The sequence below is a fragment of the Monopterus albus genome, unplaced genomic scaffold (assembly GCF_001952655.1).
Source record: "Monopterus albus unplaced genomic scaffold, M_albus_1.0 scaffold93.1, whole genome shotgun sequence".
Lineage (NCBI taxonomy): Eukaryota > Metazoa > Chordata > Actinopteri > Synbranchiformes > Synbranchidae > Monopterus > Monopterus albus.
Genome location: NW_018127973.1, coordinates 428,656 through 454,654, shown reverse-complemented (window position 1 = coordinate 454,654; position 25,999 = coordinate 428,656). Strand labels below are relative to the sequence as shown.

The 25,999-nt window shown below is 39.6% G+C and overlaps 1 protein-coding gene across 6 annotated transcripts in view; it reads right to left on the bottom strand.

Moving 5' to 3' along the window:
- Nucleotides 1–974: 974 nt before the first annotated feature.
- ptprub (protein tyrosine phosphatase receptor type Ub) overlaps nucleotides 975–25,999 on the bottom strand; it is a 163,496-nt gene continuing 138,471 nt past the window's right edge. For 3 of the 6 annotated variants that reach the window (XM_020608389.1, XM_020608392.1, XM_020608394.1), the window contains 12 exons: nucleotides 23,289–23,306; nucleotides 20,478–20,514; nucleotides 19,515–19,612; nucleotides 16,506–16,622; nucleotides 15,375–15,529; nucleotides 13,836–13,971; nucleotides 13,055–13,204; nucleotides 11,058–11,372; nucleotides 8,106–8,231; nucleotides 6,000–6,157; nucleotides 3,963–4,098; nucleotides 975–3,851 (listed from right to left, as the gene is read on the bottom strand). In XM_020608389.1, coding sequence (XP_020464045.1) covers nucleotides 3,789–3,851; nucleotides 3,963–4,098; nucleotides 6,000–6,157; nucleotides 8,106–8,231; nucleotides 11,058–11,372; nucleotides 13,055–13,204; nucleotides 13,836–13,971; nucleotides 15,375–15,529; nucleotides 16,506–16,622; nucleotides 19,515–19,612; nucleotides 20,478–20,514; nucleotides 23,289–23,306 — 1,509 coding nt within the window. In that variant the 3' untranslated portion in view covers nucleotides 975–3,788. The other 3 variants (XM_020608390.1, XM_020608393.1, XM_020608395.1) reach the window with 2 other exon arrangements.

The following is a 25,999-nucleotide window of genomic DNA, read 5'->3' as shown; positions in this document are numbered from 1 at the left end:
CACATAGCAGCCATTACACCATCAGAATTAAATGATAAGATTCCAATTATCTGCTCATTTAAACCACCGGTCAAAATGAGTAGTAAAGGATGAGGGAGCTTGCCGCTAAGGATTTCATGTTGTAATAGCTTTCTGCAGGTGAAAAGGGAAATTGAAAAAAACCTTGCAGATATTACACAAGGTAGTGCTTCTGTGCAATCATGAAAATGCTCCTTATCCATTTCACAATAAATGTCTAAAATTTTTTTGTTCCAGTTCTAACATGACAAATGAAAAATCTCATCTAAAGAACATTTACATTTACAACACAAATGTTTGTCCATATCAGTTTGTTTTGGAAGGTTAATCAATCTCTGCAGCATTATTCAGCATCGCCTAGGGTGAGAGAGGAAGTCTGTGGTCTGGAGTCACCTTACTCTGGGCTGAGCAGCAAAGCAAAAGAGACTGAGAAGGATGAGAGGGAGAAATTAAAGTACTGGAAGAGGAGTTGAGGGTGGGGGGGGAAGACAGAAATGGATGGGTGAGAGGTATGATGAAAAGGAGAAAGAAATGAAGTGAGGGGTTTAAAAGAGAGATCAAATGGTCGATGTGGTTCAAGGCAAAGGGAGCTGCTGAAAGACATCATCCGTATGAGAAAGCGCAGGAGGGTCAAAAGCTTCTAGACAGGAAGTCCACTGGCTGTCAGTTATCTGCTTCTGCTGACAAGTCATTCAGAAAACCATACATTCTTTTAGTTGACCAATCACCACCTGAGAGAACAGAGCCACACCCACTCACTCCCATCATACCCCACATTCTCCACCTGAGAATTAATTGAGAGACAATTACACTCCCACACACACACACACATATTCACAGAGAACAGGGAATGACAAAGCCAAGCAGGGTAATATAACCTTTACAACCAGGGTCATAACACATATGCATTTTTGATAGAACATCCAATGAGAACATGACAAAAACAAACCTTCCCCCCCACTTCTTTTATTGTTATTCGCTGTTATTTTTTCAGCACAAACCCCTTCCCTACCCTGAAATACATCAGTTGTCTCTGTCTCCCTCATAAATACAATGGTCAAACACAGCAGTCATGTACCATTGGTTCATACAGAAACAGGCAAGTGGAATCCATGGTGCAGTCGCCGTCACTCAGAGTACAGTCATAACAAAATGCTTTGGAATGGTAAAAGCACAATGCCACAGTGATCGCAGCTGCTGGAAAACATAATGGGTGAAATTAAAGATGTGGATCAGGATATTTTGAAATAAATTGAAAGAAATGCGAGGCAGACTGGATTCAAACTGTGACAGATCTGTTTTACTCAAAGAGCTGGGATGAACACTCAATTCACACTTGGGCGTTCTGGCAATAAACTCACAAAATGGTGATTTACAGCACATTCAGCTTCGTGGTTATGTAGTGGTTACTTACTGTACGTCTTTACTTTGGGAAAACATATAGGATATTATTCACATAGTATTCACATAACATAATATACATCTGTATGTACACATTCCTTCCATCCTCATGAAAAAGTGTCCAGGCACTTCTTCATGTGATTTTCTGTCAGATCACTGAATACACTATCGCTACCTCATTTTGCATCCACATAGAAAACAAACTGCTCTATCAGTGAAGCTGTGGGAGTCTGGTGATGTTGGTATATTGTTAGATTCCTCACATATTTTGGTGTGACCAGACTGTGAGCTGCAAACTAGCAGCAGAGTTCACCTAGCTGCCATTTTTCAACTTCTATGGGCTTCAAGGTGTCTCTCTTTGTTTATTAGGGCAGGTTCGGGAGTGACACCTTGATTGGCCTCCTTTAAGGATAATAATAGATTACAGAATAAATATGTTCTTGATTCTGAAAGAAAAATTGTGGGACAAATACAAAGAAAAAAATGCCTAGTGTGGTGAAGTCTTTTCTGTAGATTTTGCAAAGCTCTCTCAGATCATTATGTTTCTCTCTGGCAAAGTTGCTTCCATTGATTTGGACGTTAACAGTTCTAATGATCTCTAGGCATTGGCCAGTACGTGAAAAATAATGGATTTTCTTTGTGAAACTAGTCTGTGATAACTAAGCAGCCAGATCCATGTAGAACTATTTCTTACTATTCCTACAGTTTGAAATACTGTTTTTAGTTTAGTGGTGATGCAAAATAGCTAATATTTCCCTTTACACAGTGTTAATGCCCCATTAAGTAGGGGGTTCATTTTGTCAATGTTCTAAAATTTTATAACATTGACAAAATGAACCCCCTACTTCATTGGCTTGGTTTGCTTTGACAATTTACAGTACAACCAGATGCCTCAGGCAACAAAGGAGTAAAAGAGTCACAGACTGAAACCTGTAATGTAATGGAACATCATGTTTCACACCATCACTATAGCATGTCAGTACATTTCTAAAGTTATTCACATTACAGCGGTGAAACAAGGGTCTTGCTCTATGTATTCTGTATTAATCTGTGCAGTATTTGGCCCTCTACAACTCACAGGGGTACTGTAATAAATGGAACCACCTCAGCTACAATGCTAAGTTGCAAGCAGTAGATACACTTCAATGACAGACAGTTTTTTTAACAATCTCAGTAGTTGTATCTGCATGCTCTTACTTCGCCAAGCAAATAGGCCATCTGTTGTGTCTCGATATGAGAATAATCTGCTATTGTGCAGTTTGAGAAATTTGAAAACACAAGCAGTCACAGCAGTGACTAGCTGCACCAACACAGGTCATGATCATCTTTCAGTGCATTTCCACTCCACCTGTCTGCACAGAGGCATCACAGCGCATCACATAGGCCTACAAAATAATGAGGAGTACGCAAAAGCTGTTTTTCCATGATTATATGAACACACCTGAACAGATTTCCCTGCTCCTTTTACTTTCCTGCTGGGTATAGGATACAAACAATCACTTTGGAGCAAGAACATTAGCTGATGCTATACATACTGTATGTTTGTAGGCATATATCAAGACAAAGCAGTACAGTAGAACAAAGGAAAGACAGGTTTCAAGTCAATCATTGGGATTGGCACTGTGACTGTAATGAAACAGGAATCTCCTGTAGTGGCACCAGGTCCGGTGCTGTGGTCCCTGGAAGTGTCCACCTATAGCACGCATGGTAATCCAGCACAAACAAACACAACACATTGCACTACTGTACAGTTTCTGCATCAGTACTGTTGAGAACTGGGCTGGTCGATCCTGATGCTTTAAGCCTCTTCTTAAAATCACTTGTTGCTGTTTATTCACCAGTATAACGATCTTTAAAATTTATTCAGGGATCTGAATAAATCTGTTCCTACATCAGAGAATAAGGCAGTTTATGGTATGGTAGATAAGTCATGCCACAACCACAGTGGACTGCTGTGTAGCTCTTAGAGAGAAGAAAATGGTTCCACATATAGATAATCCTGCTCTAATTCTGGAAGTTCATCCAGCCCCCTCCCTGAATAAAATGATGAAACACAACCAAGATCGACCCTTCTTCATGATAAACAGGTCCATTCTGTAGCTCAGAGTATTGTGTTGCTGCTACAGAGACCCTTAGCACAAGTCCAATAGGCAAAGAGGACCAAGAAAAGCACAAAAATATCAAAAGAGATAAACATCACCAACGAGGAGGAAATCACAGCTGTACATTAAAGGTTAAAAGTTAATCAGGTTTTGTTCCTCTTCTTCCTTTGTAGTTCTTTCAATGCCACATGTCCGAACATTAAGCTAGAAAGGGGGTCACTGGATCACAGCACGTGGGATGCTGCCACTGTGGAAAACATTTAGTTGCTATCTCCCTTCAAAGCAATCCAAGTACTCCAGGACGAGGTCATAGCAGAATCGGTACTGGTCCTGGGGAAAAATAACAAATTCTTAAATGAAAAAGTAAAAGCATGAGGATAATTCTAGACATATTCTTTCCACTTTAAATGCTTTGTTGTATTAAGTTACAGGCTCTCTTACCAGTGACTCCACCATGTTAGGTTTACAGTTCCGTAATGTTTTGACAGCATAGAAGATGTCCACCATATTCTGGTACTGGATCATTTCAAGGAGAATGTTGCAAGCGCAGAAAGTCCCACTGCGACCACCGCCATTACTGTAGAGGAGAAGATGTGTTATTTCAACAATCATCTCAGACAGATGCTCATTTATAAGTCAAAAATGTGTTTTTTTAAATAATTTAATTCTCTATTTGTGTATTTATATGTGGCTGTAGGGGTGGCAATGCTGATTGGTCGGTTCACCACTTGGTTCCAAGCATTTAAAACGTAGCCGGTATAAACTTCTGAATTGGTCGTCAAAAAATCTGGCAAAGATATCCTTTTTTTAAGCAGGCAGGTAGGTACGTAGGTAGGTATTTTACTGATTTCTCAATGGGGAAATTTCAGTGTTTCAGCATCAATGGCGAACAAACACCATGAGAAACAAACACCACACACATATCTTGATAAACAAATTTCAGTACCTCAATCAGCAATAGAGAACAGACAGCATAACACCACGAGAACAAGCACCACACACACATCCCAATAAATAAATTCCAAGTACTCAAAAATAGACAGAATCAAGTATTTGAATAATCAAGAACAGAATTTACATATGTGCATATTAACCATGCATTTTATCCCAGGATTTGAGTATTGCACCTCAGTTGACTATTACATAGTCAACATGCTAAACTAAGATTGTGAACACAGTAAACATTATACCTGCTAAACAGCATTCTAGCATTTTCATTGTGAGCATGTTAGCATGCTGATGCTCACATTTAGCATTTACACAGTGATTACAGCATTACAGAGCAGAGTGACTCTTAGGATAATTGATCCATTATGTGAAATTGCGTTTATGTTTTAAGTGAGCTATACTAGACGCAGTTAAGGTTTAGGACCAGTTTTCATAGACTGAAAGCCTATCATATTGCCTGTGCAGTAGGCATGTAACAATAGCAATATACACAAATGTATCTCCTTTTCCAGTAAAAATAAGCCTTGTAATATGTTTAAATGGGCTCTGGAAGACAATAATACAATATAAGGAGGGCATAATATGTGTAATCTGATAACCCAGTTTTAGTGTTCATACTACTTCATGACAAACAGGCATTTGATATACTGTAGTTCACACAACATGTGTACATAATACTATGATACAAAAATAGCAACACAAGAAAAGCTGCAAAAAAACAGAAAATGTAGAAATAAGAGTACTGTATTGCAATTCTTCAGAAATATTGTCCCGGTCATCATAAATGAAAGGCAATATAAATGAACTACTGGACAACAATCCACTTCCTCTCTCCTGAGACAACCTCAGTGACGGTGGGTATGGAAGCCTCTGCAGCGTATACAAGTAATATTAAGGTAATCAATCGTCATCAGCACTGTGGCAGTTCTGGATTTACTGTAGTGAGAACCATCACATTCTGTATTAAGCCATAATTGATTTGATCTCCATAATCTCTTTCCTGGTTGTCGTGGGTAACACTGTGTGACAGCGCTGAGTGATGTGCTTTTGGATGGGGGCGGTGAGGATGAACGTGTGACGGGTTGGCAATGAGCTGGACGCCTCATCCATATTCATCAGCGGGTGTGCGCTCTGGGGGCTTAGGACAACAGAGTAGCATAGAACAGCACATTCTGCACTACACCGCAGCGCAGCACATTACCCCACAATTTGATTTTCTACATTACAGAATATCACAATGGAAAAATACTTTGCACTGCATCACATTGCACCAAACACCACAGAGGCAAGACAGTCTCCATCTCTCGTCTTCACTCAGATGTGGTCGTAATTTATCAATTTACCATTTAACAGCCATTTTAATGATGCACCCCTCTGCGAATAAGCTTCTGGCTTTCAATGTACTTTTAAATGTCAGTCTTTGACGGCAGTAACTTGCTGTTTGAGACCTTTTCAGAGAGCAACTGAATGTGTTTCTGCTTTGTGTTGTAATTTCCAGCACACAATGCATGCTGCTAAAAGATTACTCACAGGCAGTGGACAACAGTGCGTCCTTCTCCACACTCTCTTTGCCACTTGTGCACTTGAGCCAGCAGGTTGAGGAAAGCCTTTTTGGAGTCGGCCACGTCACGGTACGCTGACCAACGCAGGAACTGGAACTGACACACCACCAACTGGCCCTCTTGGAGCTACAAATGCAACAGAAAAGATAAAGCACGGCCTGCGCTGTGTGGTGCGTACACCTGTGTACATTAACCTGCTCTCATGTGTCTGTGTTGTCTTCATTTTCTGGTTGTTTCCGTATTTCTGTGTGTGCCAGTTAACGCTCGTGTTTGAGTGCTCCCCAGGGTGTGCGCTGGCACTTTCAGCTGTGCTCATTCAGCAGACTGACTTTGAGATATATGGGTCTGCAGGTGTAAAGTGGGACCCAAGTTTGGTGTGTGAGAGGTCCCTGTGTGTTCATAACCTTGTTCTGTAGAATATCACCTAATACTTAAGGACCAGAGGAGAACTGTAAGTCATGCAAATTGGGCTGGCAAACACACCAACGATACATGGAGGAATTACCTTAGTGGAGGTGGGATTTACACAATGTACTGTTTTTGTACTGCTCCTCTACTCTCACACACATATGCTTACAATGCACTTCCTTTGACTTTTACTCCCTACCCTTGTATATCATTGTCACACATAGAACGAATACACACTAATGCACTTAGAGAGGCACAAAGAGAGAGAGGTGTGTGTTATTTTTGTGTGATTTGATTCCTCTCATGCTGTTTTAAGTTGCCCTCTCCTTGGCAGTGGTGGGTACTGATAAAAAAAAAAAAAAAAAGGTGCCATAAGTAGAGAGGGGACTGACAAGGGCAGTCAACAGATAAGGTGAATAAGGTGAGAATGCCAATCATGAAAGGAAGTTCCTGGCACTGCCTATTGTGCTGCTTATAATGGCCTTGCATACATATTTCTTCAGTAATTGGTTGACCGTGATCCTGAGCAGAATGCGTGCCTGTGCTTATGCAAATTCCCAGGCATAAAAACACACCTGCACACACACAGAGTCAACACAGATTGTGATTTGTGTGAAGTCAAAATGACTGATTCATACATAGGCACACACTTGGAGACAGAGTAGTTTTTTAAGTTAAGTTGATCACACTGATATCCCCTGTGCTCCCCTCTTCTACCATGACAGAACTGTCAGTGATTTTTAAATTTTTTTTTTTTTTTGCCTATTTCATGCATTCTGCCTAATTCTCTACTTTTCTGTGACATAGTTTATGAACAAGTCAGAAGGAAATCTGCTTTGCTGCTCGAAAAGGGTACCCTGCAAATGAAAATATGGCATGCATTATAATAATGAAAGTCCCCCTCTTTAGTATGCCAACAGCCACCTAACAGAGGGAAGACGTCTATCTAGGTAATGACAAGAAGAAATTGAAAAAGGGAGAGGCTGACCTTTATTCCATGCATGTCAATGGGCTTCTCTTGCATGTTTTCCATCATAAGAAAGTTCTTATAATATGCATAACTTTTGTTGGAACGCCTTATGGAAACAGTAGTGGCTCTGGTTTGGTTTTATGAACTGCTGAATATCAAAACAATGTCCTGTGTAGCATGTATAATACAGACTATGAATAAGTTTTATTACGAATGCCAGTGTGCTCAGTACAAAGCTCCAGGATATATTTTAGGGTGTATTTATTTTGGAGTGTATTTATTTGACAACCTCCACCGTCCCATGAGGCATACAGTACACTAGTGAAGTGCAATTGTGTCTGCATAAGAGAGCAATATAGACAGATAGCAATGTAGAAGAACAAATCCAGAATCAAGTGAAGCTTGAGCACACACTGTATGAGAAGTTGTATGGAATTGTAAATCATCCTGTGAAGGTCTCAGACACAATATTTGAACAGCCAAGCCTGCGGCACTGAATTTGAGGATGTGTGTCTGCTTTTTGGATGCCCATTACAGGTGGAAGCCCTAAATGTACAGTAGGTAAAATGTCACATCTGAATTTCCAGTAAGGACTACAGCTAATGCATTTCTAATGAGGTTCAAGTTATCATTTATGAAATACCTAATGGAACACCATATCCTGTGAAGGCATTTTTTGGAACCATAATGACTCACCCGTGTGACGTTCTTGACCCGAAACAGACGAGTAATGACATCCTCGTCTGCTGACATAGACAGAAACTCCACTTCCATGGGCCCGTACTGCTGTAAACCAGGCTCTGGCCAGTACTGAACACACGGCTACAGACAGAGGTGAGGTCATAGAGAGAAGGGAGATTGTTTTATCAGTAACAAAAATGTGGAACATACTCAACCTTTGCATTTTTCGGGAACTGTGGCCAAAAAACTGCCTTTGCTCTTAAAATGCTGGATTATTAGAGAAGAGATAACTGTTCATAAAATATAAGGGTGTGTGCGCCTAAGCAGTGGGTGGGTCTGCACGCATATAGTGTTAATAAAAAAAGAGAAAACAGTTGAAGAAACATGCAAGTACAATAACAGCAATGACCAAAGTGGTGTCAGTGTGTACCTACAAAGAGAACAGGACGTGTTCTGCTGCCACACTGATGTTAATAAGGGGAGAGAAGCAGCACGGGGAGGGAGAGATGTAATATATGTTCAGAGATTGCAACAAGAGGGGCGTTGAGTACTCCAGCATCACAAATGAACTCTGCTGAGTTTATAACAGAATCTTGCAATGAAGAACTTAAAAGTGGCAATAACTCAATTTTCAGGCACGACCAAAAAGGACTGCAATGAACTGCAAGAAACAAGATGAAGAACAGGGTGGATGAAAAGTGGGATTGAAAAGGGGTAGCTACATTTTTTTTAGTTACAAGACTACACGTGGTGTTACAACATAGCATTCAGAAAAGCACTAACTTTATACAGTGAGTGAATGAGTATCTCACACAAAATGATTAAAGATTAATTGACACTGATCCACAGTTACAAAGCCCGTCCAGGCCTTTAAAGGTCATGTTAGTGGTTTACTGATTTTGAAAACATGTCTTTTGGTAGCATACTCTCAGGTGCCAGGTAGCAATCCAATCGTTTTCTGTCCTCCACTACCGATGACCCACAATTTCTTCAACTTCACAAAGCTTGACACACCACACAGATAACAATCTCTCTCTTTGGTGAGTTAATTAATTTAAGGCTTTTTAAAATGATGTGACATCTTATCTTTACAGGCAACTTAGAAGACTGAATAATGAACTCTTCAGCACCAGCACTGCCGACTCCTTACACTCATAGTAACCAGCTGAGCATTTTCCATGAAACACTGAAAAACTGTTAAGGACTGACTTTACAACAATCTAAGGTAAACATTTAAAAAAGATTCATAATTTACAATAAACACCTGCTTCCCAAGACTGTGATACAACACAATATAATATATATTTTCCCACGTTTAATATTTACACTGTCACTCATGCTAAGCTTGTAAATGTTGCATTTATGCCTAAAACTCCAAATCTAGATTCTGTATAACATTACCCCCAGTGCATTTGGACTTTTACAATTGATTTCTGGGATACACATTAGTATTTCAAATTGTCCTTGAAATAGTTGCTAATGATATACTGATGAAGACTTATGTTAGCTAATGCTCTGCACTGGTATTCCTGATCGCAATGCAGCATCTGACATAATGAATTAAAATTGATCTTATTCAGTGGTTAAGGTATCAGGAGTGTCCATGATTTATACTGTTTGTCTAATGCAAATTTTCTTCTGTCAATGTATTTTCTTTCCTGCAGGCAGTGTCCCTTTATGGTGTCCCACAAGGATCCATTTTTGGTCCAGTCTCATTCTTTCTTTTCATGCTTTTCTCATGCTACCTTATTAGATAGTATGACATTTCTTATTTCTTTCCCATTACCGCACAGATAATACCCAGTTGTACCTGTCCCAACATTACTGAATTATTCAGCAACAGTCATCTCTGCACAACTGTTTATCTGCCATTAAGGACTGGATGTCTGCTAGTCCTCCTTAACTCCAGCACAAAGGGAGATATTAATTAGTGGCTCAACACATCTGTAGTCAAGATGTCCCAGCTTTTGTATCTTTAATAGAATGTGTTGTCCCTGCTAAAAGAAAATCTGAGACTTAATCTGGATTCCCATATTACTAATGTTGTCTTAAGCCCTGTTTCTCACACCTGAGAAATGGTTTGAGAATTAAATCATTTCTTGATTTTAATGGCACTAGCACTATTGTACATGCTTTCATTTCATCCACACTTGCTTAATGTAACGATCTGTTCTTCTGTCTTAATCAGAAAACTGCAGGATAGCTCACTGTGTTCAACAGTTAGCCCCAGACTCTTAGAAAAACATCTGAGTTATGATTATATTTTCATTTTAGTATTGATTTACAGATCTATTGCTGATTTTTGAAGCCTTCGCACTATGGCACCTAATTATATGGTAGAGACCTTAAGTCCTTGTTTACCAGCTAAAGCTCTACTGTCAGTGTTCCAACCACAAAGAACAGCTCAAGGGCTAAGGATAACAAAGACTTTAACACCTTTAAATCTCCACTTAAAAATGTATTTGTGACATTTTTTTAAATAATTTGTTCTTAATGTTTTATTATCTTTTAATTGAATCTAGAACTTAAGCCTTGTGTTATGTTTCCACTCATTATTATTGCTGTCTTAATGAAAGAACAGGGTTGATTGCAGCCACAGAGGCATATGCTCATGAGAAAAAGTGGGACAGCAACAAAAAGCACCCTGAGATGTGGCTTGAGAGTAATGCAAGCCAATTCTCCAGAGATGTAACTTGAGGAGGGGAAGGAGAAACTGGGGCGGATGTTATCTAGACATGCTTTTAGATCAATGTGGTCAGGGATCAAAACCCAACAAAATGGCATGAAGGAACTAATCTCAAGCAAAGAAAGATAGAGGAACATGTAAGGCAGGGTATGTCAAAAAGCCTAAAGTAAAGTTCAGATAACCTTGAACTAAAAACTTCAGCTCCTGTGCGACTGAACTCAAATACTTCATAAAGTCAACAATCGACAGCAATAAAACAGTACACAGCACTTTGACCTTACCCAAGCAGAGTTTGACTGGTTGAGTTGGTTGAGCATGACCACGGCTGTGCAACCATAGTCAAAGACCAGCCTCCAAAAGTCTGCTGTAGTCCCAGGCAGAGGGTGAGGGGTCACAATGAAAGCGGCTTGCCGGTGGAAGCTGTCAGCGAGAGCAGCATTGATGTAATTGTTGCTCTCCCCTTCTGTCGTAACCAGGAATGCTAGGGCGCGATCAGGCGGCAGAACATCCATGCTGCGGTTCTTCTCCCGGTTTCTGGGCAACAGAGCAATACTGCACTCTTCCACATCCAGGTGAGGAGTTACAGAATTGAGTGTCTGCAAATGGGAGTAAGGGGACGATAAAATGAAATTTGAAAAGAGCGTTTAAAAGATGTGAGGCATCTGTGGTGAGACACAGAAAAGGAGTCAAAGGTGCAAGGAAGGGGAGGAAATAAAATGAGGGGATCAGACAAATGGAAGGAGGACTGGGATGCAGAGAATGCCTGCAATCCAATAGTGTTAATTGAAGGAATCCTTAATACCAGGAACACAATGTTGACAAACTGATTTAAAAGAATAAGGAATAAATTAGGCCAACAGCTTAAGAAAAGATGTAATAAATTTAAAAAACCCAAAAGGAAATATTACATACATTTTCTTTGATGAACTCTCAGTTCATTTTACCATAATTGCATTAGAAAAAATACTTGGATCATTAATACACCGCATCAATAATAGATGTGTGACGTGCTGATTTCAGTACTACCAGTTGGCTGTTTGCTGTCTGCAGGATGACAGAGTAAAAGGCAAACAGAGTTCACTGGCAGGTGGAGACGCTTTCAACAATAGCATCTGACGGATACCTTTACAAGATCAAAGTGAGATATGTAACGTTTTCCTTTATTAACAATTTATAATCAAAGTGTCGTACTGTACCGCCTACAGGACCATTCCCTTTATCTAAAGCAACACACCAATCACAATTTCCATGTCGTGTTTAATGATGAAACAGTACAAAATTTAAGGAAGAGCATGAGCCTTTTTCAGTTTCACTTTGAAATGCTAAACTGGGAATCAATGTGGCTGTTGGCTGAGCACTGCAGAAGAGGGAGGTGAATGAAGCAGGTAGAGGATGTGGGAACACAGCTGGCTGTCCTCTGTTCTAATCAACACCTAATAAAAAGTTCGGAGAACACATTCCTACAAACCAGGCAGAGGTTTTCAACAACAGTCACACAGCATCAAAAGTGAAAGGAGACCAACATTATCCTATGCACACACTTATGGATGTATATATGAGACACGCGCGCACGTCTATCCATTTGTATATTCTGTTTTCTGCACCTTGTTTATTTTAAAATGTCTGTGTAATCATCTGTTGTTTATGCAACCGTATGAATATCAAACAGACTGTTTTAACTTAACTGAGCAAATACAGAATAAAGTGCACAACAGAATATACATATGTACATACTGTATATGCAAATACAATACTCTCCAATTTGTATACAATGGATCAACAATGTGGTTAGCTCTAGCTGTGACTGTATCACTTTTACATTAAAGCCAATCGATTTAAAACTGTGACATTTACTAATATTATTATATCATTATATTAGTGGCAGAAATGGTAAAATTAGTAGCACTAGTATTAAAATGTGTGACTACATGGACGACACATCTGTGCCTTTTATTCATGGTATTAATTGTAGTACGCTAGTAGCATTTGTAGTAGCACTATAGTACATGTAGTAATATGAAGAGCAGCACTATTATTATTGTTGGCACTTAAAGTTAACTGTAGAGTTAGAAGTGACAGTAATTTCCATTAGCTGAAGACATTTTGTACATGGTATTTTAAAAAACTGCATTATAAATGCAAATCATTGTGTGTGGGCTGTGTAATTAAAAATATGAATCTGCATGCTTCATATTTTAATAAACAAACATTTCAACAAAATGAAACTGTACTGTACCGATCAAGGTCCTGCTGCTCTACCATCCAGCACAAGACTGACCTGGAACTCTTCCCGTAGTTGGGAGGAATTACTCTGGGAGTCCACTCGCAGCATTTCCTTGTAAGTGACGGCAAACTCGTTCACCAGGATGGCCGTCTCTCCACAGAGACAGGCCTCCAGAATGGCATCATGGATAAAGATATACTGCTCCTGAAAGGACAACAGGTAAATGAGCACTGGTTATGTGCGCAGGACAGGTTATGTTATACAGACAGGTTATGAACATACAGTATGTAGATGTAAATAAAACAAATAAAGTGTAGAACGGCATGCAGAGATCCTTCATAACCTGCCTTGTTCTGAATTAACCATTTACAATAATGGTGGTGGTGTATCAAAGCTGATGGAGAATAGATATTTCTAAGTAAACAAACACATACCACATGCATTTAAATAGAGTGCCACTGTTGCAAATAACTACAAATGTAATAAACAGCTAAGTCAATGTTAGATTTACATAATAAGGGCTCAATATGTAAATTTTCTTCACATCTAAAGAGCACGTGCCTACACAGCACACTGAGCCTTTTCTCTAAAATTACTGCAGTGACCTATACATAAATCCCAGAGGGGGAGTATGATAATACAGTACACCCCCCCAACCCCCCCCTCACTCTTTGATTTTCCAAACAACATGAGGGAAAAACAAATGTTTACAAAACCTAAGTGTTCAGAGGTTCTCCAGTAGAGGAGAGCAGCTGGGATATTATATCCAGTGGTGTAACCTAACCAAACTTAGTTTGAATGTGAAGTGGCTTCCTGGCTATGCAGTTGACCTGACCTCTGTCTGAATCATGTTGATGCGTCGAGAGCAGAGGGTTTTGACACAGTTGTAGATATCCACCACGCCTTCACACTCGGCCATGTCCAACATTACATCCAGCACGATGTAGCAGCCTGTGCGGCCTGCCCCCACACTGGCACAAAAATAACATCTTTTGTTAGGAATCATGCACACACCATAAGACAATAATCACCATTTCAAGTTAGTAAAATGCTGTTTAAACTTTTCAGAAGCATGATTGGTCAGAAACACAGAACAAAACGAGAAGATGGTGGTGATTGCCAAGCTAGCACTAGTTTGGCTCAGTATCCATTGTAAAATACATTTCTGCTTGAAATCGCTGAAAATTAAGTTTTGTTCTTTAACTGATACTCCCATGAAAGATTCTGAATTCAAATTTAATAAAAGCTTTTCTAAGCCACCAAAAAAAGAAATTTCAGAATGTCAATGTCACATTTTGTAGTTTTAGGTTAAACACCTGAAACAATGTCTGTGGCTAACACAAGGCCAATATATTTTCACACTTTGTTCAACAAAATAAATAAATGTCTGGTATATTAATCGTCATCATGCCTCATCTGCTTACTAATCCACCTTTCCAGCCTCGTTATGTTTAAACTTGTGAATCTGCAAACTATTCTAACTAAATGGCACAGCCATGATCAGCCAGACCAGGTCATACTAAGAGGAAACAATCTTGAAAAAGAGCTAAGCGCACTAAAGTAATTTACAAGTTGGAAGCCATGGCTATGATGTTGAAGTCATGGGACCATGGTGTAGTTTGTTTATACCCTAATAATAGCTTTTTACCTCTACTGATCGTATTTGGGCTTCAAAAATCATAAAAGTGGTGTTCACTTGTGACAAAAACATGTAAGTGTCATAAACCGTTGTTTGTCACAGTTTGTTTTCTGCAATAATCCAAAAGCCTATGAAAAACTCCATTGGTTTTTGTCAAGGGAATCAGGAAGATGCTAACTTGCAGGTTGGTCTACAAGGATATGGATTAGGATAAGGATAATCACTTTTATTGGCCAAGTATGTTACACACAAGGAATTTGTTTCCGGTACAGAACCGATGGCAGCCATCTGCAGCGCCACCTCAACCAATGGCTCTAACCATCGGGGGCAATGGGGGGGTTCAGTGTCTTGCCCAAGGACACTTCGACACGTGGACTGCTGGCACCGAGATTCGAACCTTCAACCTTCTGGTTGGGAGACGACTGATCAACCCACCACACAACTGTCGCCATCCTACGGCACTCTCTCTCTCTCTCTCTCTCTCTCTTTATTTTTACATAACAAATACTCTAGCTAGCAAGGCCAAAATAAAAAAAAAGCCTACTGATGCTAAAGGCTGCCACAGTCAGTCACAACCTCAGTTTAGTGTTCCAAAGTGTCCCAAAAGACATTACAGTTTATTACTAATCTATTAAAATAAATGGCATAATTAACATAGTCTAAAATGATCTATCTAGAATTCAAGTTATTGTTGGTTTGGTTTTATAACACTACAGCAGCTACAGCTGTTGCTACCTGCAATGGACCACCACAGGGCCAGCATCGGGAGGTGTAGAGGCTTTCACTCTTCGTATAAAGGCCAGCAGCCCAGTAGCATGATAGGGCACGCCGTGCTCAGGCCAGGATGTGAAGTGAAACTGACGCACCTCATGCTTGGCTGAATATCCTCTCTGTCAACAGAAGCACATTATGCATTAGCATTACATGTAAAAATACAACATTTATGCGGCTTGTACACTAGTCATTCTAGCCTACAGGCCATCATTTCAATCAGGACATGCCCTCATCCAGAGATGATAGATGTGGCAGATTTTTTAGTTCAGTGTGAGGACAACCAGGATATTATTTATGTAGGATGTTAGGTCTTCTAGGATAGTTAGGCCTCTGGGCTTCACATGCTAGTAGCAACTGCAGTGTGACAGACACAGAAAGAAATCATTGAGGCTCTCAGAGCTCAGGAAGGGCTGGGAGCTTTCTTCCCTCTACTAGGAGGTTGCTGCAGTCACACAGCAATTTCTCCCTCTGACAAAGTAAAGCGATGCAAAGCAAAGATTTGTTAAAGACTGAAATCTAGAAAAAAAACGAGAAAAGAGCTTTGAAAAACAAGCTGTCACCAGCTCCCATATTCATGACGATTTGAATAAGCAGCAGCAGTGTGCCCATGGAGACATGTGACAGTGTGATGATAATGCTGTGTTTGTACCACTGTCACTCCAGAGCTGCTTTGAGCCCTTCCAATGAGAGTTCCCTGGGGAGACTGACAGGATCAAGGCCATCAGAGGCACAACACTGTAACAGCTATGTTGGAAAGATGGCAGGAGCATTCACAGAGCTACTGGTGTTAATTCCTCTCTATTTAACATGTGGCCCTCATGCGCATCAGCACTAAGTCCTGTCAAGTCTCTAATCCTGTTTGCAAGTGTACTGCTTCTAATTATAATTCTCACTTTACCAGGTAACAGGAAAGCATGGCTAATATATCTTCAACAAAAACTAAGAGAAACAGATGGTGCCCATACAGAATATGCTGTTAATAGTACCACAGTATTATTGAAGCAGCAGCACATTATAGAACAGTGAATAATTGAGAATATTACAAGTATGAACAAATGCAAAACATAGTACCTAGGCAAAATGTAAACTCACCCTCTCCAAGGCAAAGGTGCGAACTGTGTATTCAGCCAGCGTCTCTGTCTTAAGCAGAGTGATTTTAATGTCACCGTACATCTCACTGTCATCCGGCCAGTATTTACAACATTTCACCTGTTTAAAAATAATGAAGCAACAGTTAAGCCTCATGGTAACATTTCTGAAAAATCCACCTGCGAAAATGTAGGTGCACTGTGAATTAATTAATCATTTTGTTGTGAAGGCTTAATCCCCCCCCCATCCCCCCAGTCCTCTTATATTAAAGAGAACCCTAACTTTTGAAAGGCCAATGCTGTTGACCTTAACATATTCAATCAATAAAACCATCACAGGACAATATGAACCAGTGAACACTTTAATGGCCTCAAGTCTAGTCCCTCATTTAACCTTTTGAAGTTAAGATGCATAATTTAGAAACTGGTACTGTAATGCTTCCCTGTTAAGGAGCAATTTCTCTAACTCTCCTCCTCTCTTTGACAAAGATACTTTACAAATTCCTATAGAGAGCAGATGATTTACTTCCATGAAATGTCCATTCTCTGCTACTGAACAATGCTGGTGGGAGTGTTCAGGTCACTGTGCTCCTGCTGACTTTGTCAATTTAAGTAAACAACATTATCATGCCATCAATTTTAAGCAACAATATGTCATTTTCCCTTGGTCTGGACCAAATGAACTAAACTACAGAACTGAAAAGATGTGAAAAGCACAATTGGTAACATACTTACTCTTTTGTATTTCATAATTTGAAGGATTATTTTTAACAATTCATCTGACAGTAAAAAAGATAAAATATTACCTGCATCATTTTAAATTATAATTAAGTGATTGTCATAAAAATATTGTCATTTATTTGTTGGTTTAACTAGAATATGATTGTGGAGCTGAAAACATACTGTACAGCAGTTACACTTCAAGTGTCGTGAAAGAACAAAGACAACCTGTTCCTCTGCAGATGTTTCATCTCAGAGGACGAAGAAAAGAAAAGCACAATAATCATATAATGGTGGGATGCATAATGAACAGGAGGGCAGCAATCTTATTCACCAACACCAGACACAAAGGAGGTAATTCTTTTGTGAATTTTGAGGATGGAGAACCAAATTGGATATAGGGCTACTGCTAGAAAAATGGTGTTATTTTAACCATCCTGTGAGGTAATATGTTTTTCTTGCCTGGACTGAAAAGGACGGGATACAGCACAATTCATACCTACAAGTATTTATGTGAGGTGGAAAATAACAGTGTTCGAGTACCGCAATTATACTCATGTTGTCATGCATGTACTGTATAAACAAGGACAGATATATATGGCTCAGAATAGGTTTACATGCAGTACAAGTATTTTAAAGCATATGTAATAGCCTATATGGTCACTGCAATCATGAGTACACCATTGCTGTTTCATGTTTTTATTTTGTCATAGCAGACAGGTACTGCAAGTGTTGCTGCTTTAAAATGCAAATGTTCAATGAAAAATTCGCAGAGATTTGCTTAAAATATATACTTTTGATAAATGCTGATATTCAGTTGTTAAGGGAATATTTTGACATTTTGGAGAATGTGTGTATTCGCATTCTTTCCAAGAGTTAGGCGAGAGGACTGACACAATCCTCGTTTGCTAAATGTGAAGCTAAAACAAGTGGCTGGTTAGCTTAGCTCAGCATAAAGAAAGGAAACAGTGGGGAGCAGCTAGCCTGGCTCTGTCCAAAGCTAAGAATATATGTCTACCAGGATCAACAAACAAGATGTAAAATGTTAACTAGCTAGTAGGGATGTAATGATACCAAAGGGCCACGGTACAATACTGCCACAACAAGTCCACAATATGATATTTCTCATGAAATTAAAAAATGAACAAAAAAGATGAAAACAAAATGCCCTTTAATAAATAATAAGTTGGCATTTAAAAGATAATGTATATGAAAGTGTAGCAGTCGGTAGTAGTCATTTTATAAGATCAAATAAAATAATATATTATTGCAGCAACTGGATCTTGTAAACAAAACAAGTAACACTTACAGTGGAACACCAGTGTCTTAGTAGCCCCTCGGCAGGTTTAAATATCCCTGTTTGGTGGCTGTACCGTTCTCAGTCGACTACAGGCCCAGTTGAAGTGGGTATCACCCACTACTGACCACTGGTGGAAGTACTGAGCAAAGTGCTGCTTGGTGCACCAAAATGAGGAGAAGAAGTTGCCAAACTAGAACGAGCTGCATAAGAGTGAGATCTGTACTTTACTGGAGGTGTTTTAAGAACGTTGTGGTCTACTTTTTCATGAGAAAACACTTTTAAGGGTGGTTACTAAGTTGTTGGTTTTGCATTGGTGCATCCAGTTTGTTTGCCCATCTTCTTTAAAGTGTTGACACAGTCAAGTCCTGATTGTTTCTGCAAGATGTATCCAGGACTGTCTCATTCCTAAACACGGCTACTATTGCCTATGTCTGGCAGTATTTGCAAATTGTTCAGTGTTTATCAGTTTCCTTTCTGCTGGTGTCATTTCTTGAAATGGGAAAACTGAAATGCTGCCACACAACAGCTCTAAAAGTCAATGATGGAGCATCTGCTATGTCAGTTTCAAATTCTGACCAGCACGCTGTTATACTAATGAAATAACCATATGTAGATACCTTCATAGTCCCACGACATTATCGAGACATTTATCTATCATGATATCACCAAATTACAAATATCATTACATCCCTACTAGCTAGTGAGCTTTAGAGGTACTGTATATCAACATGCGAATGGTATCGATCTTCTCACCTAACTCCAGCATTGCAAAAGCAGTTTGTGATATGTGGTTTCATATAACTACACAGCATCTTCCCCAGAGTGAACACCTTTTAGGCTGCAGATTGCCTGCACACAAAGGTCCTGTGAGATCTATACTTAACAAACACATGAAAAACTTTTCATACAGACAAAAAATATAGGATGTTTCTGAGCAACGGTTGCTGACATGAGGGGGAGCAGGAGAAGAAAGTGGGAGTGCACATCACTTACCCTGCCAACCTCCACCAGCTTAGTGATCATGACAATGCTGAAACAATTTTCCTGCCACACCATCCTCCAAAAATCATACAAAGTCTCCTGCTTGGGTCCTAGTGGGAAGAGCGAAGAAACAACAGAGAAAGAGACGAGAACGACAGCATAAAAGCCTGCCCTCTCAATAGGGGAGTTTTCTCGCTTGCTGAAATCTTGCATTACTGCAACCCAAGTGTCCTTTCTCAGACAGCAGGGTAGTGATCGCTCAAGATTGTGCCATCAATTGAGTTATTGGGAAATACAGGCAGAGGGGAAAGGGGAGATGAGTGGCAAAACAACAGGAGCTGATGATGAAAGCCACGAGAACCATCGGTCACTCACTTCCATTTGAGAAGGAGACATTTAGGAAGTGAGACACAACTTTTAAACAAGGATCAAAATGCTCAGACAAAAGAAAATGCTGTCAAAGTCATTTCCCTTTCTTGCAAGTTTCGTCCACATCTCCCTGTCTCTCTACAGGGGGACGAGGAGGTGCTGGAGCAAGATAAGCTAATGAGCAGATCAGTACAAACTGACTCTCCATAGGGTTTAGAAACGGAACATTTTAAACACACACAGAGTTTGACAGGCCATCAGAGGTGGTTCTGTATTTGAGCAGTACCGTGTGAACTAAAGGTTCTCTCTCCGACAATGAACACACTGCTTCACATGTCACAGGGATTGAGAAGCTATAATTAATGTGCTTAATTATTCACCTCTTTTTCATGATTAATTCAGTGACACCACTAACAGCCTTCACGGGCTGGTGGTCACACTGTCACCCTTAGATTTTCCAGAGAGATTGTTTTGGCAAGGGAGTGTGTATGAGCAAGCTCATTGGCTGGATCATCTTCAGTTTATTACACCGTGACAAAAGGTACTCACCATCCTGAATCCATACACATACGCACACAGACACTATAGCCTTGCTGGGATACTCACCCTGAGTGGCGATGAAGTGGTTGGATCGATGATAGCCCTGAAAGAGAGGAGAGGGATGACATGCTGAGTAAGCCATCTGCGCCTCAGGCACAGCTGTATGGGAGGGTGTCTCACTGTCTCAACCTTTTCCTCCCCTGCTCCTCTGCATTCTGCTCTCCTACTGACCCACTCTCTGCAACTATGAAATGCATTTCTATGAAGCTTTCCAGCACCATCTGACCTATTGCTGCCTCCAGACCATGACTTTGCCCTCAGAGGCTCCACAGAGTTTGGAGCAGTTGAGGCAACACATAGTAAATATTAAATCTGACAAACTGCTGATAAAAAAAAAAAACGTTGGGCTAGCTGAGCGAACAATGCCTGAATCCCTGAGACAGTTTAATAAAAAAACTAAAGGTGCACACTCTTCAATTTGAGGTGTCCAATTTATTTATCAAACTCTCAGAGTGCTGAGAGAGTACTATCCCATATAAACAAATCAATTTTCACCCAGATGCAATATGTTCTCTATCTGGGATGATGAATTAACAAAACGCTTTTTTCCAGAAAAACTCCTCTTTTAATTCTTTGACTCTTGTCACAAGTGGAAGACCATTTTACACAAAAAACTTCTAGAGCAAAATATTTGGAAACACTTTACAGTAAGTGTACAACATATATACTTAAGTAATGATTAACTAATGCATGACTGATGATCATTTAATGAATGAATGAATGCCAGATGTATCATGAGTTCCTGTTACCATTAACAAATGATCTATGATTAGTTCAGACTAAATAGGTCATCACTTAAGGAACATTCATTCACATTTACTTCATACATTTATTGATGTGCCAATGTTACTGCATTCCAGTAAGACAAAGGTTTATTTCAGACCCATGCATTTGATCAGCCTCTCGATAACCACATCAGTACCTATCCTAATGGAAATACTGGACATGTACAGAAACACAACGGTCATCAGTCTCATCCGAGACAGTGACAAGTAGGAACTGAACAACTGGCCCTGTGGTGCAGTCGCAGCAACCTGGAGCTGAACATGCTCAAAACAGTAGAGATGTCAGTGGACTTCAGATACAAAACAAGATACAGGAAACACCTCAGTGCAGTAACTTGGGAAATAATCACTGTACACACATAATATCTTGTTTTTAATTTGTATATACCGTATGTACATATTTATCAAAAGATCGTTGTTTTGTCTCCTTGATTTTACTAATTAATCAACTTTTATTTTAATTCTATTTTATACTAATGCACATTGCGGCCACTGAACTGAGTCAAATACCTTGTGTTTTAATATATGTGACAATAACGACTGAACGTTTTTTTGCTTGTTGCTGACCCAGTTGTATGTATGTACTGTATATACTGTATGTATGACGGTGTGGATGTACAGTATGTCACATTTACAAGTTAGACAAAATTATAGGAAGGTCAGAAAACAAAATGCCAGTGATATGTCTAATTTGTTAAATTGCACCTGTTGAATGATTTTGGTTGTATTATTTACCATATTACACACAACGTCAGCAAAAACAGTTTTTCCTATTTCCATTAGAATAGATACAATTCTCCTGATACAGGTCTCTGAACCTAATTTGGTGGCACATCAATTAAATGTATGAAGTAAATGTGAATTAATGTTCCTTAACTGATTACATATTAAGTCTGAACTCACAGAAAGCCACAGTGACTTGATCATTTGTGAATGGTGAATAACAAGAACTCATGATACGTCTTGCAGTAATTTATGCATTAAATCTTCATGAGTCATGCATTAGTAAAACACTACTTTAGCATATGATTTGTACTCTTCTTGTAAAGCGTTACTAAATCTTACATATACAGTGAGCTGGTCTGAGATCCTTTATATCAAAAGGTGAGGCAGCCTTTGATATAGATGACAAGACGTTTTCATACAGCGAGCATGAGGTGAGTATGATGAACAGTGAGATGCCACCTCTGTAGCCTTGAGGGGAATCAACATGACAAGGGCCACTTGAGGGATTTAAAATACTGCTCAAAGGATGCCCTCCTGAAAACAAGAGATGCTTATCTAAGCTCATGAGATAAATGAGACACCTGTTTTCTGAACAGATCACCTAGAAAACCACATGGATGTTGTGGTTCACTGTTTGTTGTCATTTTGAGAGGAGCAGCTGGGAGGATAATTGATGCCCTAATTACCTCACATGACACTGTAGAGCAGAAAAGGCAGGTCAGAAATAATCGGAATAAATTCCCAAGCCCACTGGCTCTTATCAAATCGGCATGATAGGGCAATCCACACTGATAACAGTTTTTATCTTTTTTGCAGAGGGCATCTTCCTAATATGCTGAGTCTGTCCACGTCGCTAATGGACTGCTAAACTGAACCGCATCCAGTCAGATAAACAGGAACACATCTGAAATGGAGATGAATGACCAGTGCTGTGAGGCCTTCTACCCACAATTCCTCTGGCCCTGGCTAACACTAGCATGAATGCTACCACTCCTTCACTTAGGACGGTCACCATAGCAACTAAACTTCCTGAGTCGTGGCCACTTATGAGAACTAACAAAGACAGTGGGTCCTCTATCCGGAGAGGACATATCTCCTTGTGTTCACTTAAAATCATTAGCTAAAAGGGGGTGTTTTTTGTTTGTTTTGGTCAAATGCACACTAACCTGAAATCTGACACACTCTGACCTTTGAGCATTTGTGGATAGAGGACAGTGGAAAGAGAAGAGGGATGTAGGAGGAAAACGGGGGAGAAGAGCAAAAATAGAGCGATGGCAGGCAGAAGAATGAGCAGTGAAGTACTTACTTCCCTGTTAATCCGAATCTACAGGGTCCAAGGTCGAGGAAGTGGGGAGGGGGATATAGAAAAAGAAGACATATAGGCTAGTTAATGAAAGAAGCTTTTAGTATGAAGGTGTTATGGTTGCAGATAGGTGGAAAGAGGTGTGTGTGTGTGTGTGTGTGTGTGTGTGTATGTGTGCGTGCATGTGTGTTTATGTGTGTACAGCAGGACTGGGCTTTATATTTCAGAGCACTGGCTTTTTTTTAACCTAAGGGCATTGTTTTTCCATTTACTCCAATGTACTAGCTGCTTTTTTCAAATTAAAAGTATCTATTTTTTACTACTTACAATTGGGATTTTATGTTTAAGTACAGCAGAAAGCCTGCTATGCCTCACACATACTGTATATTTAGCTGCTACTGTAATTGCAAAATAAGGCTAGCTCGCTGTTTTTAAAATATGGCAATAATCTTTTCATTTCATTTTAACGCAGTTGGAAGCACACACTATATGACTAAGGCTTGTTTTTAATCTGGTTGGCAAAGGTACTTATGGAGTAACAATGCTGCATAAGTAATGACTTTTTAAAGCCCATGAAAACTTTGTTTCTAATATTAAAATGGCAGTAAAACAATTTAGCTTTGATGTCAGGCTCACAATGAACAGTTAAAAAGGAAGGAGAGAGAAAGAGTGATAGAAGCTTTTTAATTCTACATAATCTTTCAAAACCCACAATGCAATTCAACTACCAACAGTTCAGTTAGAGATTTAGGTGTATTATGCTAGTAGTGGATAATGTAGCCTGGAGCTGCTAGCTGCAGAGGTGAGAAACGAGCTACAGAGGCCTGGTAGGTTCATCTCTTTCTAGCTCCACACCTCAGATTTGTGGGCTTCAGTCCCAACCAATGCTGACTCACGTAAAATCACTTGAGGCTATTTATCAGATTTCGAGCAGCTCCCCCTGGAGCCACAAAATACTTTATACAACTTTGTTCAACATTCACCAAAATCTGTAAAAATACTTTTGATTTCCAAAATGGGTGGAGTTATTCATGACTACAGACTACAACAACCAAAGTGAAAGGTAAAACTTATTAGAGTTAGTTAACAACTCAACTGTTGACACAGATTGATCGGACTTTATGAATAATAGCCTGGCAACAACACAAACAACCCAGCAACTGTTATCAGATTCTGAATCAAATGTTGCTAAACTGACTGGTCCACTGACAGACAGGACATCACTGTTTTACAATTGAGCCCAGCCCAATTCAAAACATTGAGAAAAGCAAGAAATTAAATAGGGAAATTTCTTTTGAAACAATCAAACTTGTTCTAGCCTCTTCAGAAGATTGTGTGTAGGACCCATGACTTATAGTTTAAGAAGGTGACTAAGAAAATAGATTTTCAGGGCTTTAAGGTAAACTGACAAGGTAAGATGTTGCTACTATTTTGATGGTGCATGTGTGTCTCTGTGTTTCTGATAGTGTGCCCATTCTACCTGACAGTTAGACCGCGGTTCTCTTTAAATACAGACCAAATGAATAAATAAAACTGGAAATGAAAATCAGTAGCAGCCATGACACATCGCATTTGCAGCAATCATATGTAAAGTTCTGCACCTCTTCAAGCAAACCCACACCATGTGGGCAAAGGCTCAGACAGGAAATCGAGCACTTGGACTTTCTCACTTCTATTTTCAAAGTGTAATAATGTTACAATGGGAGCAAAAAACTTTTCCATTTAACCTGCACTGAAATAATCACAGGCTGTCCTGCATATGCACCGCTGTGACTAAGTACTATTTAGCTTAGCGGGTCAACCATGTCAGGGAGTAACATCACTGACACAGACACTGTAGTGGCTGCTGAGCAGTGCTTTCCCTCTAATGCCTGCACCTCTGCGCTTTAAACGCTAATGGAGACAGTCACAATAACTACAGTCCTATCAATGCACCAGGTTTTTAATGCTCTCTCACTGTAATAAACTCTTGAAAAGCATCTGACCACTAGCCATTCTCTACAGAGAAATAAAAAGAGAGGAAAAAAAAGCTCTTTCCAGCATTTCCACCCAAAATCAAGTCAACACAGTCCACACTGAAAAAATGATATAATTTATTTTTCAAATATATATTTTTATGAAGATTGTGACTGAGATATTGTATCATTCAAAACAAGAGTGGGAGTACATCAGCTTCTCACAGAGTGCCATATGCACCTTACAGTAATCCCAAATGAGAGGGATGCGAAATAAATCTTTTGAGATAAATTGTATCAGATCCCTTGACATAACTCAAACAAAAAGCAACTATCACAGCTAATTCACAGGGGAACCAAAATACGAGGCTGTCTAAAGTATATCTAGTAGGAAAATTGAGTTTTTTCAAAATCTGGGTTGTTTTTTTATTCGTTCTTTCTTCTTCTGCTTTCTGAATAAACACTGCCTCCTCTTAATGAATGAAAACACATGAATGACTGTGTGAGACACATTAGCAACATATACTGTACATGTATTTCTTATGGTTAGTGAGAATGTTACTGTGGCAGACAGTAAAGGTGGACGGTGGAAAGGATCATCTCCCCTCGGCCCATCAAGAGATTGAATAATGTCAATCACGTCTATTTAATTTAGGGGGATTTGTGGCATCGTACAGAAAGGTTCATCTCCTCTGCAAGGAATTAAATACCTTTTTTCTGCTCTGTTGTAATAAAAGTGACAGCAGAGGTAGACTGGGT